Source organism: Saimiri boliviensis, chromosome 1 (genome assembly GCF_048565385.1).
Source record: "Saimiri boliviensis isolate mSaiBol1 chromosome 1, mSaiBol1.pri, whole genome shotgun sequence".
NCBI lineage: Eukaryota > Metazoa > Chordata > Mammalia > Primates > Cebidae > Saimiri > Saimiri boliviensis.
The window spans coordinates 263,520,693-263,534,794 of NC_133449.1; the positions used below are offsets into that span (position 1 = coordinate 263,520,693).

At 32.5% G+C, this 14,102-nt stretch overlaps 1 protein-coding gene across 4 annotated transcripts in view; it reads left to right on the forward strand.

The window, feature by feature from the left end:
• RICTOR (RPTOR independent companion of MTOR complex 2) overlaps positions 1–14,102 on the forward strand; it is a 133,267-nt gene that overhangs the window by 109,185 nt on the left and 9,980 nt on the right. For 2 of the 4 annotated variants that reach the window (XM_039469947.2, XM_074386464.1), the window contains exons 21-33: positions 326–525; positions 980–1,106; positions 1,474–1,638; positions 1,782–1,858; positions 2,633–2,711; positions 4,606–4,715; positions 5,607–5,694; positions 6,891–6,983; positions 7,354–7,460; positions 8,020–8,249; positions 10,047–11,055; positions 11,339–11,410; positions 13,324–13,501. In XM_039469947.2, coding sequence (XP_039325881.1) covers positions 326–525; positions 980–1,106; positions 1,474–1,638; positions 1,782–1,858; positions 2,633–2,711; positions 4,606–4,715; positions 5,607–5,694; positions 6,891–6,983; positions 7,354–7,460; positions 8,020–8,249; positions 10,047–11,055; positions 11,339–11,410; positions 13,324–13,501 — 2,535 coding nt within the window. The other 2 variants (XM_074386455.1, XM_074386467.1) reach the window with 2 other exon arrangements.

The following is a 14,102-nucleotide window of genomic DNA, read 5'->3' on the forward strand; positions in this document are numbered from 1 at the left end:
GGCAAGTTATCTGCACTCTAGAAGACTTGGTTTACTCTTCTGTAGAATGGAGAATAATACCATCTCCATGCAGCATTGTGTTGAAGCGCATTAAAAAACAACAGGTACTCACTGATTGATAGTTATTATTGGTTAACTTCATCATTATTATTGAATTTTTGTACTTGATTGAGGTTAATTTTCCTAATTGTAGATTCACTGATTGATAGTTATTATTGGTTAACTTCATCATTATTATTAAATTTTTGTACTTGATTGAGGTTAATTTTTCTAATTGTAGATTTTGAAGGCATTTCTCACAGTATCACAATGTATTTACTTTTAGGATGGGCAAGGATACTTAGAAGATCTAGTAAAGGATATTGTTCAGTGGCTCAATGCCTCATCTGGGATGAAACCTGAAAGAAGTCTTCAAAATAATGGTTTATTGACCACCCTTAGTCAACACTACTTTTTATTTATTGGAACACTTTCTTGCCACCCTCATGGAGTAAAAATGCTAGAAAAATGCAGTGTATTTCAATGGTGAGCATTCCTAGATTTTGTTGCAATATATACATAAACTTTATTTTTAACGTAGTCAGATACGGTATGCATTTTAGTCTGTACATATTTGGTTGTTTTATTTTAAATTAGTATTATCTTTGCTTTAATATTCTTTTTTACATGATAGTTGTTATTAAATGCTTTCTTTCAGAAAAGCTTGTTTATATTAGGAATGTCAAAAACATGCATTGAATTGTCTTCATAGCCTTCCCACTCCAACATTCAAAATAGTAACTATGTGTGATGGTTGATGTGTTAATTGGTTTTGGTTATCTTCACAATGTACATGTACAACACATCATGTTGTACACCTTGAATAATACAATTTTTGTCATTTGTACTTCAGTAAAGCTGAAAAAATATTTGTTGATGTATCAATATAGTAATTTCTTGTAACCTTTCTTATTCCTTTTTTTTTTTTTTTTTTTTTAAGTCTCCTTAATCTTTGCTCCTTGAAAAACCAAGATCACTTGCTAAAACTTACTGTTTCTAGCTTGGACTATAGCAGAGATGGATTGGCTAGAGTCATCCTTTCCAAAATTTTAACTGCAGCTACTGATGTGAGTATAACATAGCCAGTAAAACTGTATTTTTATAACCAGTTAATTCACTACTTGATTTTGGACTAAGTAAAATTAATTTTAAATTCTAAGAAGATGATAGGAAAATTGAGTTTACTTTAAAATTTTAGTTTCTCCAAGAAACTCCATATAGTACTGATACTTTTTTATATCAAGCGGAAGAAGCTGCTAGATAGAAAGGGAAGTATTTTATTTTACAAGACCAAAAAAGTATTCGAATCAAGGGCTAGACCACCAATTCCAGTCTTTCTTCCCTTTTCAAGTAGCACGACTATCTCAAAGTAAAATCAAATAGACTATTTATGGTGAAGTTTTTTTTTTTTAATGTATTCATTTATCTTTATAGGCCTGCAGGCTCTATGCAACAAAACATTTAAGGGTATTATTGAGAGCTAATGTTGAATTCTTCAATAATTGGGGAATTGAGTTGTTAGTGACCCAGCTACATGATAAAAACAAAACGATTTCTTCTGAAGCTCTTGATATCCTCGATGAAGCATGTGAAGACAAGGTAAAAGTTTATTTTTTAATGATTTAATACTTTTTAAAAAATACTTAATTGACAATTAAAAGTATAATACATAATAGGCATTTTGGAACTAAAAAGTTTGCTATCTTTCTGCAATTGTGAAAAATAATGATCGTCTCTTTTAGGCCAATCTTCATGCTCTCATTCAGATGAAACCAGCTTTATCCCACCTTGGAGACAAGGGTTTGCTTCTCCTCCTGAGGTAAAATTTTCATAGTTACATTTTTTGTTGTGTGTGTGTGTTTTTTTTTTTTTTTTGGCAGTGTATATTAAAGATGGATTCAAATCCAAATAGGAAGTACGCTAAAGAGTTTACCTTTTAAGCTCTGAAATAAACTTAATTTTGACCTTGTACTTCCTTTAATATTGAAGCATTGTCTTTTCATTGTTTTAGAGTGTTTTTTAAAAAAATCTTTTGGTCTCTTCATACTTTTCATGACATTTTCCTTTTTTTGTTTTTTTTTTGTGATGTAGTCTTGCTTTGTCATCCAGGCCTGAGTGCAGTGGTGCAGTCTTGGCTCGCTGCAACCTCTGCCTCCTAGGTTCAAGCAATTCTCTTGCCTCAGCCTCCCAAGTAGCTGGGACTAAAGGCGCACGCCACCACACCCGGCTAATTTTTTGTATTTTTAGTAGAGATGGGGTTTCACCATGTTGACCAGTCTAGTCTCAAACTCTTGACTTCAGGTGATCTGCCCACCTTGGCCTCCCAAAGTGCTGGGATTATAGGTGTAAGCCATCGCACCTGGCTGACATTTTCTGTATTGTGATTGGGTTCATGCATTGTTGCAGAGATTGTGAAAATTTATTTGTGATTGAAGTTATAATAAATTATAGTTGACCTTTTAGGAAGGATAGTTGACTTTAGGAAATATTCCTAAAGTCTTTTAGCTCCTTATATTTTAAAAAAATTTTAATTATTTTAGCTTCTTAGACTTGCCAGACTCAATGTAAAACTATTGCTTGTTTTAATTTACAGATTTCTCTCCATTCCGAAAGGGTTTTCCTATCTGAATGAAAGAGGTTATGTAGCAAAACAATTGGAAAAGTGGCACAAGGTAACTTCTTATTGAATAATGTTGAATTTGTGTGTTTTTGTCTTTGGAAATTGTGAATTTAGAGGATTTTTTTTTTGAACTACAGTTACTTCTTTTATTCTTAACTTTTGACTGTATTCATTCTATTGAAATTTTGCTCTCTACTAATTTGATTTTATAATCTAATGTGTTGGCCCTACTTCTTTCACTCTTGGGTCCCTTATATAACCTAAGACTTTGCATGAACCCTTTTAATCTAAAACTAAAATAATTTTTTTTAATGAAAGAAGATTTAAAACAGTTCTACCAAAGAGATAAATCATTTAATGAAACTTCATTTTAGGGTACTACTTTACCCAAATCTGAGAATCAACTTCTTGCTGTCATAGGGAAACCTAAGAAAGGAAGTAGTTGCTATCATACATACTAGGGAAATCTGCTAAGGGAGTAGTTTGGAAGAAGATATGAAACAGCATTTCTTTAGCTGTTGATTGCTGTGGCTTCATTATTTTGTTTGAAGTATTGTAAGTCATCAAAGCATCTTGGAAACCCATGGTCAAAATGATCTTTACCAATATAAGTGATTTTTAGATTTTTCATCATTTCAGATCAGTTATCTTGTTTTCTCTTTTTTGTTAACATAGTTGCAGTTTCTTTTTTAGTGTCATTATTGAACCATATTTCATAAGAGATGCTCCTTAAATGGACTAAAACTTTGAAGCATACAACTTAAGGCATGAAGTCTTTTAGTATTTGAGGAATTGTAGAACTGAGACAAGATGTGATAGGTTTGTTTCCTAGAAGATGTTTAAATCATCATAATACAATTTATTATACAAAATCATAGTATTAGAAAATTGCTTAGAATTTTCGTGCAGTGCTTGCAAATAATAAGTATAAAATAGAAGAGCTATAACAAAGGCATATGCAAGTGTATAAGGGAACACAGAGGAGAGATTAATGATTCTGCCTTAGGAATTATCAAAAGAAATGTTGGTCAGACACAGTAGAAGATGTGATACTTGAAATGGTCTTGAGGAGTAAGTCGGCAAATAAATTGGAAGAAGGATATCCAAGGAAGAGGGAGTAGGATAAAGCTGTATAGATTATTGGAACATTATAGACTTATGAAGAAAGTCATATTCCAGTGTAGTTGGGACTAAAATAAGTGTGGAGTGGCAAGATGGGTCTGGAATAGTAAATTAAAGCTAGATTGTTAAAGGCCTCATAAGCCACATTGTATCATCCTAAGGAATTTCAGTTGTATATGTAGTGGGAAATCCTTAACAGATATTTAAAGAGTTATCAGAGTTATACTTTAGTAACCTGACAGGTTGCAGTGAAGAGGTGGAATTTTGATCATCAGAGGGAAAGTCTAGGAATATTGACACAAATTTAGAAATAAGACTTGGTGAGTGCCTGAACTTCCCTGGTAGTTAAGTTGAATAGATAAGGACAATTTTCTGGACATTTTCAAAATAAGATGGACAGAATTTGTGGGCTGGATACAGTAAACGAGAGGTCCAGCTTGGCTCATAAGGTTTTTAATTTAATGACTGAATATATAATAGATCACTATTAAGAGATCACATATGTAAAAAGTGGTTTGCTAAGATTAGGATAATGAATTTTCAGTATGTTGAACTGGCATTGCCTGTGCGATAACCAAGTGATGGTATCCAGGAAATACTTGAAAATGTGGATCTGGAACTCAGATTTGTGAGGAAGATGGCAGATATGGGGGTCATCAGCATATAGTAGTAATTGAAACCTGAGCCGAAGCTTATGGGTATGATAGAACATTTGCATTCATAATACCTTGATCTGTCTATCCTTTGCTAAGTATCTGAAATACTATAAATTTAGTGACTGTCATTGTGTTACTATGTGCAATTAAAACAATGTTATCTTCTAGGAATATAACTCAAAATATGTTGACTTGATTGAGGAACAACTCAATGAAGCACTTACTACTTATCGGAAGCCTATTGATGGTGATAACTATGTTCGTCGGAGTAACCAAAGGTGTATACCGAGTGCTAGTTCTGTTATCAAATTTAAAACCAGTTCATCATTAATTATTTTTTAACATTTCTGAGTTCTTGTACATTGAGTTTCTTACATGATATAGGAAGAATCTTAAGGCGCATCATTAATTGCTCAAAAATTCAGTGGCATTCATGGCTTGTTGAATATCCTTACTGATAAAGCGTTCAGATATACTCCATGCTGGCACCCCAGTCTACATTCCTAGCCCTAGATTCTCTTACCAGTACTTTGAGATCTGATAAACTGTTACAGATTGAACATCACTTATCCAAAATGCTTGAGTCCAAAATTTTGCATAAATGTATTCTGTCGTTTCATGTGTTTTATATTATTTTGTTTGAAGTATTGTAAGTCATCAAAGTATCTTGGAAACCCATGGTCAAAATGATCTTTACCAATATAAGTGATTTTTAGATTTTTTTATCCAGAAATATTTTGGATTTTGGAATTTTTCCGATTTTGGAATATTTGCATATATATAATGAGATATCTTGGGGATGGTACCCAAGTCCAAACATGAAATTAATCTGTGTTTTATGTACACCTTATACATGTAACCTAAACATAATTTTATACTATGTTTTAAGTAATTCTGTGCATGAAACAGTTTGCATTAAATACTAATGTTTGGAATTTTCCACTTACAGGGTCATGTCAGCACTTGAAAAGTTTTGGATTTTGGAGCATTTTAGATTAGGGATGCTCAGCGTATATTTTACCTGAGAAATCCTCATTCCTTCTTTCATATTTTCATTTATGCTGGGGAGTTTTATGTAATTTTATTTATCAAATACTTATTAATACTTTTGTTCTAATTAGCATTCTTAAATTAGCCAGGAGGTATATTAATCATCTATATTATACTAGATTACAGCGTCCTCATGTCTACCTGCCTATACATCTTTATGGACAACTAGTACACCATAAAACAGGCTGCCATTTGTTGGAAGTACAGGTAAAACATAATTCATTTATTTTAAGTAGCTGCAATAGTAAACAAAATAAAACAAAATCTTAATGTTGCTAAAATATTTCCTTTTAAAAACTGCTCAGAAGCCTTAATATCACTGACATAATTGCTTTTAAAGTCATCTATTTTGTAATTGACTTAGGCATTCTATATTTATTAACCTTAGAAATATTAATAGTCTTGCAATGCATTAACTGACTTGTGTATGACTTTTTGAATAACTAGTTATGTAGAGCAAGCAATCTAATGAAAGTCTGAGTTCTTTTCTTACAATTTATTGGAGAAATTCAGATCTCCAGAAATGAACTGAAAAACTGAGTTTTTCTTCCACTCATTGTGAAGTTAAACTGAACCTGATACAGATTCAGTTATCTTTGAGCAATAAATTGAAAATTGCTGGTTGTGAGCACATTTTATCCCTATACTTCATGGAATGTAACAGGCATAGGCAAGCAGTTCTTTGAGTTATAGTATTTATGTTTCTGACTACGCCAGGCAACTGTTTTCAATAAATGTAGCCTTTCTCTTATTTTATAAATAGTTATAGGAATATTTGTGTGTGTGACAGAACAATAGTTATTTACAGTTTTCTTCCTTTTTGTATCAGTACTCATCTCAAGAGCACAAAATTTTGCATAAATGTACTCTATAGTTTCATGTGTTTTTATATTATGTTAGAAAACTATTGTGACAGGTATTCTCATGTAAATATTTGAAAATTTCACTAAAAATTTAAATGATTTTCTCAGCGTTATTACCTACATAGTATGGTAAAACCTAAGCACTAATTTACTTTGTATTTAAAAGAAGTATTATTTTTTAGTAATACTAAGGGCAAAGTACTTTTGTAAGCACTGTATATGCAGTAATTGATTAAATCCTGAAACCTTTTGACACAAACGTTATTGTCCCTCTTCTAGAAATTAGGAAATCAAAGGATGGGGAGATGAAGTAACTTGCCCAAGGCCATGCAGTTAATAAGTGATAATTATAGAATGTGAATTCAGAACCCATGCCCTAATGCTCCTTCTCAAGACATTTTTATAAAATTATTTAGAATTTTAAGTATGCAAAAATGACAAAAAGCAAACCTTACATAGGTTTTATGATGCAATAAGAAAACATATTAAATACATAAATATATTATTACTCATATGGTAATTTCCTTTTTCTTTCTCCAGAATATCATTACAGAACTCTGTCGTAATGTTCGTACACCAGATTTGGATAAATGGGAAGAAATTAAGAAACTGAAAGCATCTCTTTGGGCCTTGGTTTGTAATAAACACTTCTGTAAGATCTTCACAATTTTTAGATTTCAGTTTTTTTTGAATTTATATTAAATAGATAAAAATTGTTTTCTTTGGAACTTCTTAAATTAATATTCAAAACTGGATTGTTCTTGCCAATTTAGTATTTTCTCTTTGTTGAAGAATAGATGGTTAAACTATTAGTTTTATGACTTTCATTTTGTTGATAAGGCAACTATAATTAACCAATGCCTAATGTTTTTTATTTGAGGATGTTTTTACATTTTTTTTCTCTCAGAGATAAGGTTAAATTTGTTTCTTGGTAGTTTTCCAAATCTTTTGAAAGCGTTACTCTTGTAAATATATTTGATGTAAGTGATTTCTTTTCTTTCAGGGAAATATCGGCTCATCAAATTGGGGTCTCAATTTACTACAGGAAGAAAACGTGATTCCAGATATACTAAAACTTGCAAAACAGTGTGAAGTTCTTTCCATCAGAGGGTAGGCCATTTAACTCAGAAATCTTTCTAATGTAGACATTATTATTTACAAGTGGATGTTAGGGAAAAGTATTTAATGATTAAGTGCAGTGCATAACTGTTAATTCACTGAAAGTTAATGATATAAGATTATTAACTGTTTTAAGTGAAACACCTAAACGAACTCCTTGTTTACTACTATCATTTTATTTTTATTATGATATTAAAGTTTGCCTTGTAGGTAACAGGGAAGGTGTAGTATTTGTGTACAGATATTCCAGTAGACCAGTAGCCCAACTATTCCAGATTTATACCAGAAAAGATAATATATGTCTTTTTTGCTCATATTGCATTGTGTTCTTTTTATTTTGTTGTAATTATTATTTTTATTGGAAAGGTTTGCTTTTTTTTTATTGCTGCTAATTTATTCCTAACTAGTTTTAATTATTTTTTTTTCAAAATGGTTATTTTAGTGGGTTTTAGAGAAAGTTCAAAGTACATATAGTAAGTGAATCCGTGATTGCTTTAAAGCAATCTCAGCTTGGAATTATAACTTACTTTACTGCATCTTTTATATACAGGACCTGTGTATATGTACTTGGGCTCATAGCTAAAACCAAACAAGGCTGTGATATTCTAAAATGTCACAACTGGGATGCTGTGAGACATAGTCGCAAACATCTGTGGCCAGTGGTTCCAGATGATGTAGAACAACTCTGTAATGAACTGTCATCTATCCCAAGCACTCTGAGTTTGAACTCAGAGTCAACCAGCTCTAGACATAATAGTGAAAGTGAATCTGTGCCATCAAGTGAGTATCCTGACAGGTTTATATAAAGTTAGCCAATCTTAACATTTATATTTGTGTTTTAAAATTTAAATGTACGTGTAACATACCTGATTTGCTTTTTTCTAAGATAATTACTTGGCAACAGTAGCCTCTTGGAGAATGTGTATCTTTTCATAACACAGACTATAGTCACCAGCTTACATTGTTCTCTCCTTATTTTCTAAGTAGGTTTTGAGAATTCCTACAAAGTTGTATAATAAACCATGTGCCAGAAGAACCAATCACCATTTTTTTTTTTTTGGCAGAAAAGAAACAAATATAACAAGTATTTATTTGTCTACCTTTTTTAAATTTAATCTTTTTACTCATTTTTCAGATACAGTGATTGTTGAGCCAGTATGTATTTTTAATAGATATTATATCCACGTCTTCATTTTAGAGAAAAGCACTAAATTTTAAAATAGTGAAATTGTTAACAGAGTAGCAAAAGTAATTATATATAAAATGATTTGTGGTTTTAAGTTCTGTGCTAAGTGGTGTTAGGTGTACAAAATGTAAGGCATGGTTCTTCCTTTTAAGAAGATAGTGTCGGGCCGGGCGCGGTGGCTCAAGCCTGTAATCCCAGCACTTTGGGAGGCCGAGGCGGGTGGATCACAAGGTCAAGAGATCGAGACCATCCTGGTCAACATGGTGAAACCCCGTCTCTACTAAAAATACAGAAAAATTTAGCTGGGCATGGTGGTGTGTGCCTGTAATCCCAGCTACTCAGGAGGCTGAGGCAGGAGAAATGCCTGAATCCAGGAGGTAGAGGTTGTGGTGAGCCGAGATCGCGCCATTGCACTCCAGCCTGGGTAACAAGAGCGAAACTCCATCTCAAAAAAAAAAAAGAAGATAGTGTCAGATTTATCTGTGTATGTCACCAAATCTGAGATGCCATGAATTTTGAAATGTACCAATATTTTATGTACCACAAAAGAAGAAGAAAGAAAAACTGCTGCCTGTTAAACTAGGACATACTGTTGCAGTATGCATTCTGATTTTAGAATCAGATTCTATGTGAAAATAGAAGAGATTAAATATGAAAAGTGTACATCTTAGAATTGACAAAATGTAGAAAAAAATTGACAAAATATAGAAATGCAATGCAGTATGCAAATTCATTTAGAATTTTCTTTTACCTTCTTTCAGAATATATTTGAAGTAGTTTGTAATTCAACAGAAAAATTAAAAAGAAAAGAAAAATCCTGTAGATGTCATTAGGCATTCACTTAGGTTACGTCTTCTAATAGAGTTGGGCACTAAATTGAGTTTCTTAGTATCTAAAGTAAAATGGGAAATAATGTAAACATGAATTTAAAATGTTATCGCTTGGTTCTCTAAGTATATTTTAAGATTGGGAATTCATTTCTTACAAGATGAATTTCTCCTGCCTATAGTAATTTAAAGACGAATTACTAGGAATCTGTAGTAACCGAATAAGCATCCATGATCAGGTCTCCGTTTTCCCTTTAATTTCGTCTTGAATATTTGGAAAATCAAATTAACTTCATGTAACCTGTGCCATACTGGGTCTTAGAATAATTTTTCTTTGGAAATAACAGGAGATCCTCATAAATTACATAATTTTACATTTTACTCAAGTCCAAACTGTGGGTTTCAAGAAAGATATTTTCAGGTAGCTGAATGGTTTAACCCTTTGTTTTTTAATTTTTTTTCATTTAGATAACTAAAAAAAATTTCCTGAAATGTGATGAATCACTAATAGTTATGAATTTGTCATTTTATTTGTACTTTTATTAATCGATCCTTCAATCATAGGTATGTTCATATTGGAGGATGACCGGTTTGGCAGCAGCTCTACTAGTACATTTTTCCTTGATAACAGTGAAGATACAGAGCCAGCATTTTATGACCGATCTGGACCCATAAAGGATAAAAATTCATTCCCTTTCTTTGCTTCTAGTAAACTTGTGAAGAATCGTATCTTAAATTCGCTTACTTTGCCTAACAAAAAACATCGTAGTAGCAGTGATCCAAAAGGAGGGAAACTGTCAACTGAAAGTAAGACAAGCAACAGGCGAATCAGAACACTTACGGAACCCAGTGTTGACTTTAATCATAGTGATGATTTTACACCCATATCCACTGTACAGAAAACATTACAATTAGAAACTTCATTTATGGGGAATAAGCACATTGAAGACACTGGTAGTACACCAAGCATTGGAGAAAATGACTTAAAATACACCAAGAATTTTGGTACAGAGAATCACAGAGAAAATACGAGCCGAGAGAGGTTAGTAGTAGAAAGTTCAACGAGCTCACATATGAAGATACGTAGCCAAAGTTTTAATACAGACACTACAACAAGTGGCATAAGTTCAATGAGCTCAAGTCCTTCACGAGAGACAGTAGGTGTAGATGCTACAACTATGGACACAGACTGTGGAAGCATGAGTACTGTGGTAAGTACTAAAACTGTTAAGACAAGCCACTATTTGATGCCACAGTCTAACCATCTGTCTCTCTCCAAATCAAACTCGGTATCCCTGGTGCCTCCAGGTTCTTCTCATACGCTTCCTAGAAGAGCACAGTCCCTTAAAGCACCCTCTATTGCTACAATTAAAAGTCTAGCAGATTGTAACTTTAGTTACACGAGTTCTAGAGATGCCTTTGGCTATGCTACACTGAAAAGACTACAGCAACAAAGAATGCATCCATCCTTATCTCACTCTGAAGCTTTGGCATCTCCAGCAAAAGATGTGCTGTTCACTGATACCATCACCATGAAGGCCAGCAGTTTTGAGTCCAGATTAACACCAAGCAGGTGAGCAAATATATGTTTAGAAGTGAGCAGTAATGGTTGCATTTTAAGAGATTTAAATACAAAAGGTTAACTAGGTTTTACACTCTAAAAGCCTCATAACTAACCTATTACAATTGTTTACTATGGTAGGCTACAAGCTCCTTGTTACCCGATATGACTTGAAATGGATTCTTGCAGCTGCGAGGGGGGAAGAAATCTTATAGGCCCTGAAAATAAACATACATGCTTTGCAAAGGACATACAAGTCACAAGCTTTTTTTTATTTATTTCTCGCTTCTGCAAGGATCGATTTTAAAAAGAAGCATGTCGGGGGAATCAGGAGCTTAAGACCTACAATAACAAACAACCTTTTCAGGTAGGTCAATTTAAGGCTCCAAAAGTTGACCTCTTTATTTATTTATTTTTTTAAAGATAACAAAATTTCAGTGAAATTATTTTCACTTTAAGTAGCTGTGATTATTAAGTAGGAACCTAATAAACACTAAATGAATTACTTGGTCCTCATGACTTGGGAGGGATTTCTATACCATACTTAGATTTTGTCAAGCTTGTCAAGGTCAACAGTTTCGATTTTACTTTTAAAAGATACACAGTATTAAATTTGATTGTTGCAAACATTTCTGTACCTATGATTTTTGTTGTTGGGCCAAATGCTTCTAAACAACTTGCCTTAGTTTTAAATTACTCATTTACATTTATGTAAGTGGGATAATATATATCAAGTACTTATATGTCAACACTGTATATTAGAATAGTGTGCCAATAAAAGTTAGCTGTTATTTTTATTCATCATCATTGATATTTAATGTAGTAAAAGTTAGCTGTTTATCATCATCCTTGACAGTTATTTAATGTAATCCATCTGACCCTTACATTATTCTTAATAACATTAAACAGTTTTGCTTTAACTAGCACATTTAATAGAGGGTTTCCTGATAGGAGATGATCAATTATGTACCCTTACAGGATTTACGAAATTGTGCAGCAGTATCTCATCTATCTAGAACTTACTAGCTTGGGCAACCTTATCCAGGACAAAGCCAGGGAAATGGCTCAGCAGCTCACTGTTAGAAACCTATGCAGTAAAGTTCATGAATTTTGAAAATTCCTAAGCCTCAGTTACCTCGTCTGGCGGAGATCAGTGGTATTAAACTTTTGTATGGTTGCTTTTTAAGCCGAGAAATTCTTTTTTCAGATAAAGATTTCTATGGAAACCCAACAGGTAAAATATATAGAAATGGAACTATACTGGTTGAAATACTGGAATTAGAAAGGAGAATAATCAAATAATTTTTTGCTTCCCATTCCAGTAATCCTTGAAGAGTTTTATGGAATCAAAGAAGTGTAACAGTACAGTTTGAAAGAGTGTTTTTTGGGTGGAAATTAGCAGAATGGTTTTTGCTATGATAATCTTAATAGCTACTGTTTATAAAGCATTTATTTTGTGTATTTTATGAAATAATTCTTTATTAGGCTATATTCATACATTTTAAAGACTTTGGTTTTTCAAATAAAAATATCTTCATATAAATGTATATCAGTGTGGAACCTTGTATAGTACCTTGTATGTATACAGCAGATACCATGTAAATAGCATGTCTATTGCATAAATAAGAATCGTATGAGAAAGATGTATCTTATGGAAATATTAGCGTAAGGATCTCTAGTAATGAGTACATTGTGGAAATAGTGCTTTATACAAGGTTATCTCCTGTCATATTTATAAATGGTACCATTTTGCTCTTGTGTCTGTCTTGTGTGTTACAAAAATCTTATGTTGGTATGAAGGCATTAAGGTAAATATCAATTGGTATTGCATATCAAATAATGATATGTAAGCTTATTGTTTATAAATATAAATAGAGTTAATACACATATCCTTAGTTACATAAGTACCAAATCTGGTAGTCTCAAGTAATTTTAAAGATAGTCCTTGGACTATGCTCTGACTACTGAGGTCAGTTTCTTTTTTTACTTCTAGATGTTGAAAGTTAATCTAATTGCCTACCTTTTCGCCTTTACCTGAGAGACCGTAACAGTTGTTTTGGTAACAGTCAACATTACTGGTGACCTTTTACATATCAGTCTATAACAGCTAATATTTTAAAGTGTTTGTGTGTTCCCAGTAAACAAGATGACACTGCTTAATACATGACTAGCTACTTGTCTTTTATAAAGGTAGGAATATATGTTATTTCTTAATATGATTAAAATTACAGATCAGGAAACTAATGCAAGTGGTTTTTTTTTTTTTTTATGGTTTTATAGATTCATGAAAGCCTTAAGTTATGCATCATTAGATAAAGAAGATTTATTGAGTCCTATTAATCAAAATACCCTGCACCGATCCTCCTCAGTGCGGTCCATGGTGTCCAGTGCCACATATGGGGGTTCAGATGATTACATTGGTCTTGCTCTTCCAGTAGATATAAATGATATATTCCAGGTATCATCATACATTTTATTGTTTTCCTGTGAGTTGGTTCCTGTTTTTTTCATGTTCAATGACTGCTTACTAAAAATCATAATTTAGAGTGGGCACTAGTTTCCGGCAGCATGATTTTTTAGGATTGTTTTGTTTAAAGAAACTTTAAGACGAAAATTATGCCTTCTTCACCTATTCTGTACTCTTTTATTTAGTCTTTAGAACGTTATCCTTTCCTCTCTTCCCGTATTAAACCAGTATCTCATTTGATTTCTTTATCCATATATTCTCTGTAGAAATTTATGAAATTTCTAACTTGTTTTTTAGTCACATTAACTTACACCTCATTTTTAAAATCCTCATTCTTATTTATCCCATAAAAGGTAGCCACATGTGGTACCCAGTAATATAAAGTGACCCTAATCCCATGAGATACCCACAGATCTCTAGATAGTATATAGTACTAAAAACACATATTCTTAGAAGTTTAAAGACAGTTTAGGTAAGCACTAAATTTTTGTATTTGTTTACTCACTAAGAATAGGGTTATTTTGTTAAGTTTTGGTAGTTAAACCTTCAGTAAAATTGACTATGGATAGGTTCATATGCTATAGTAATTCTA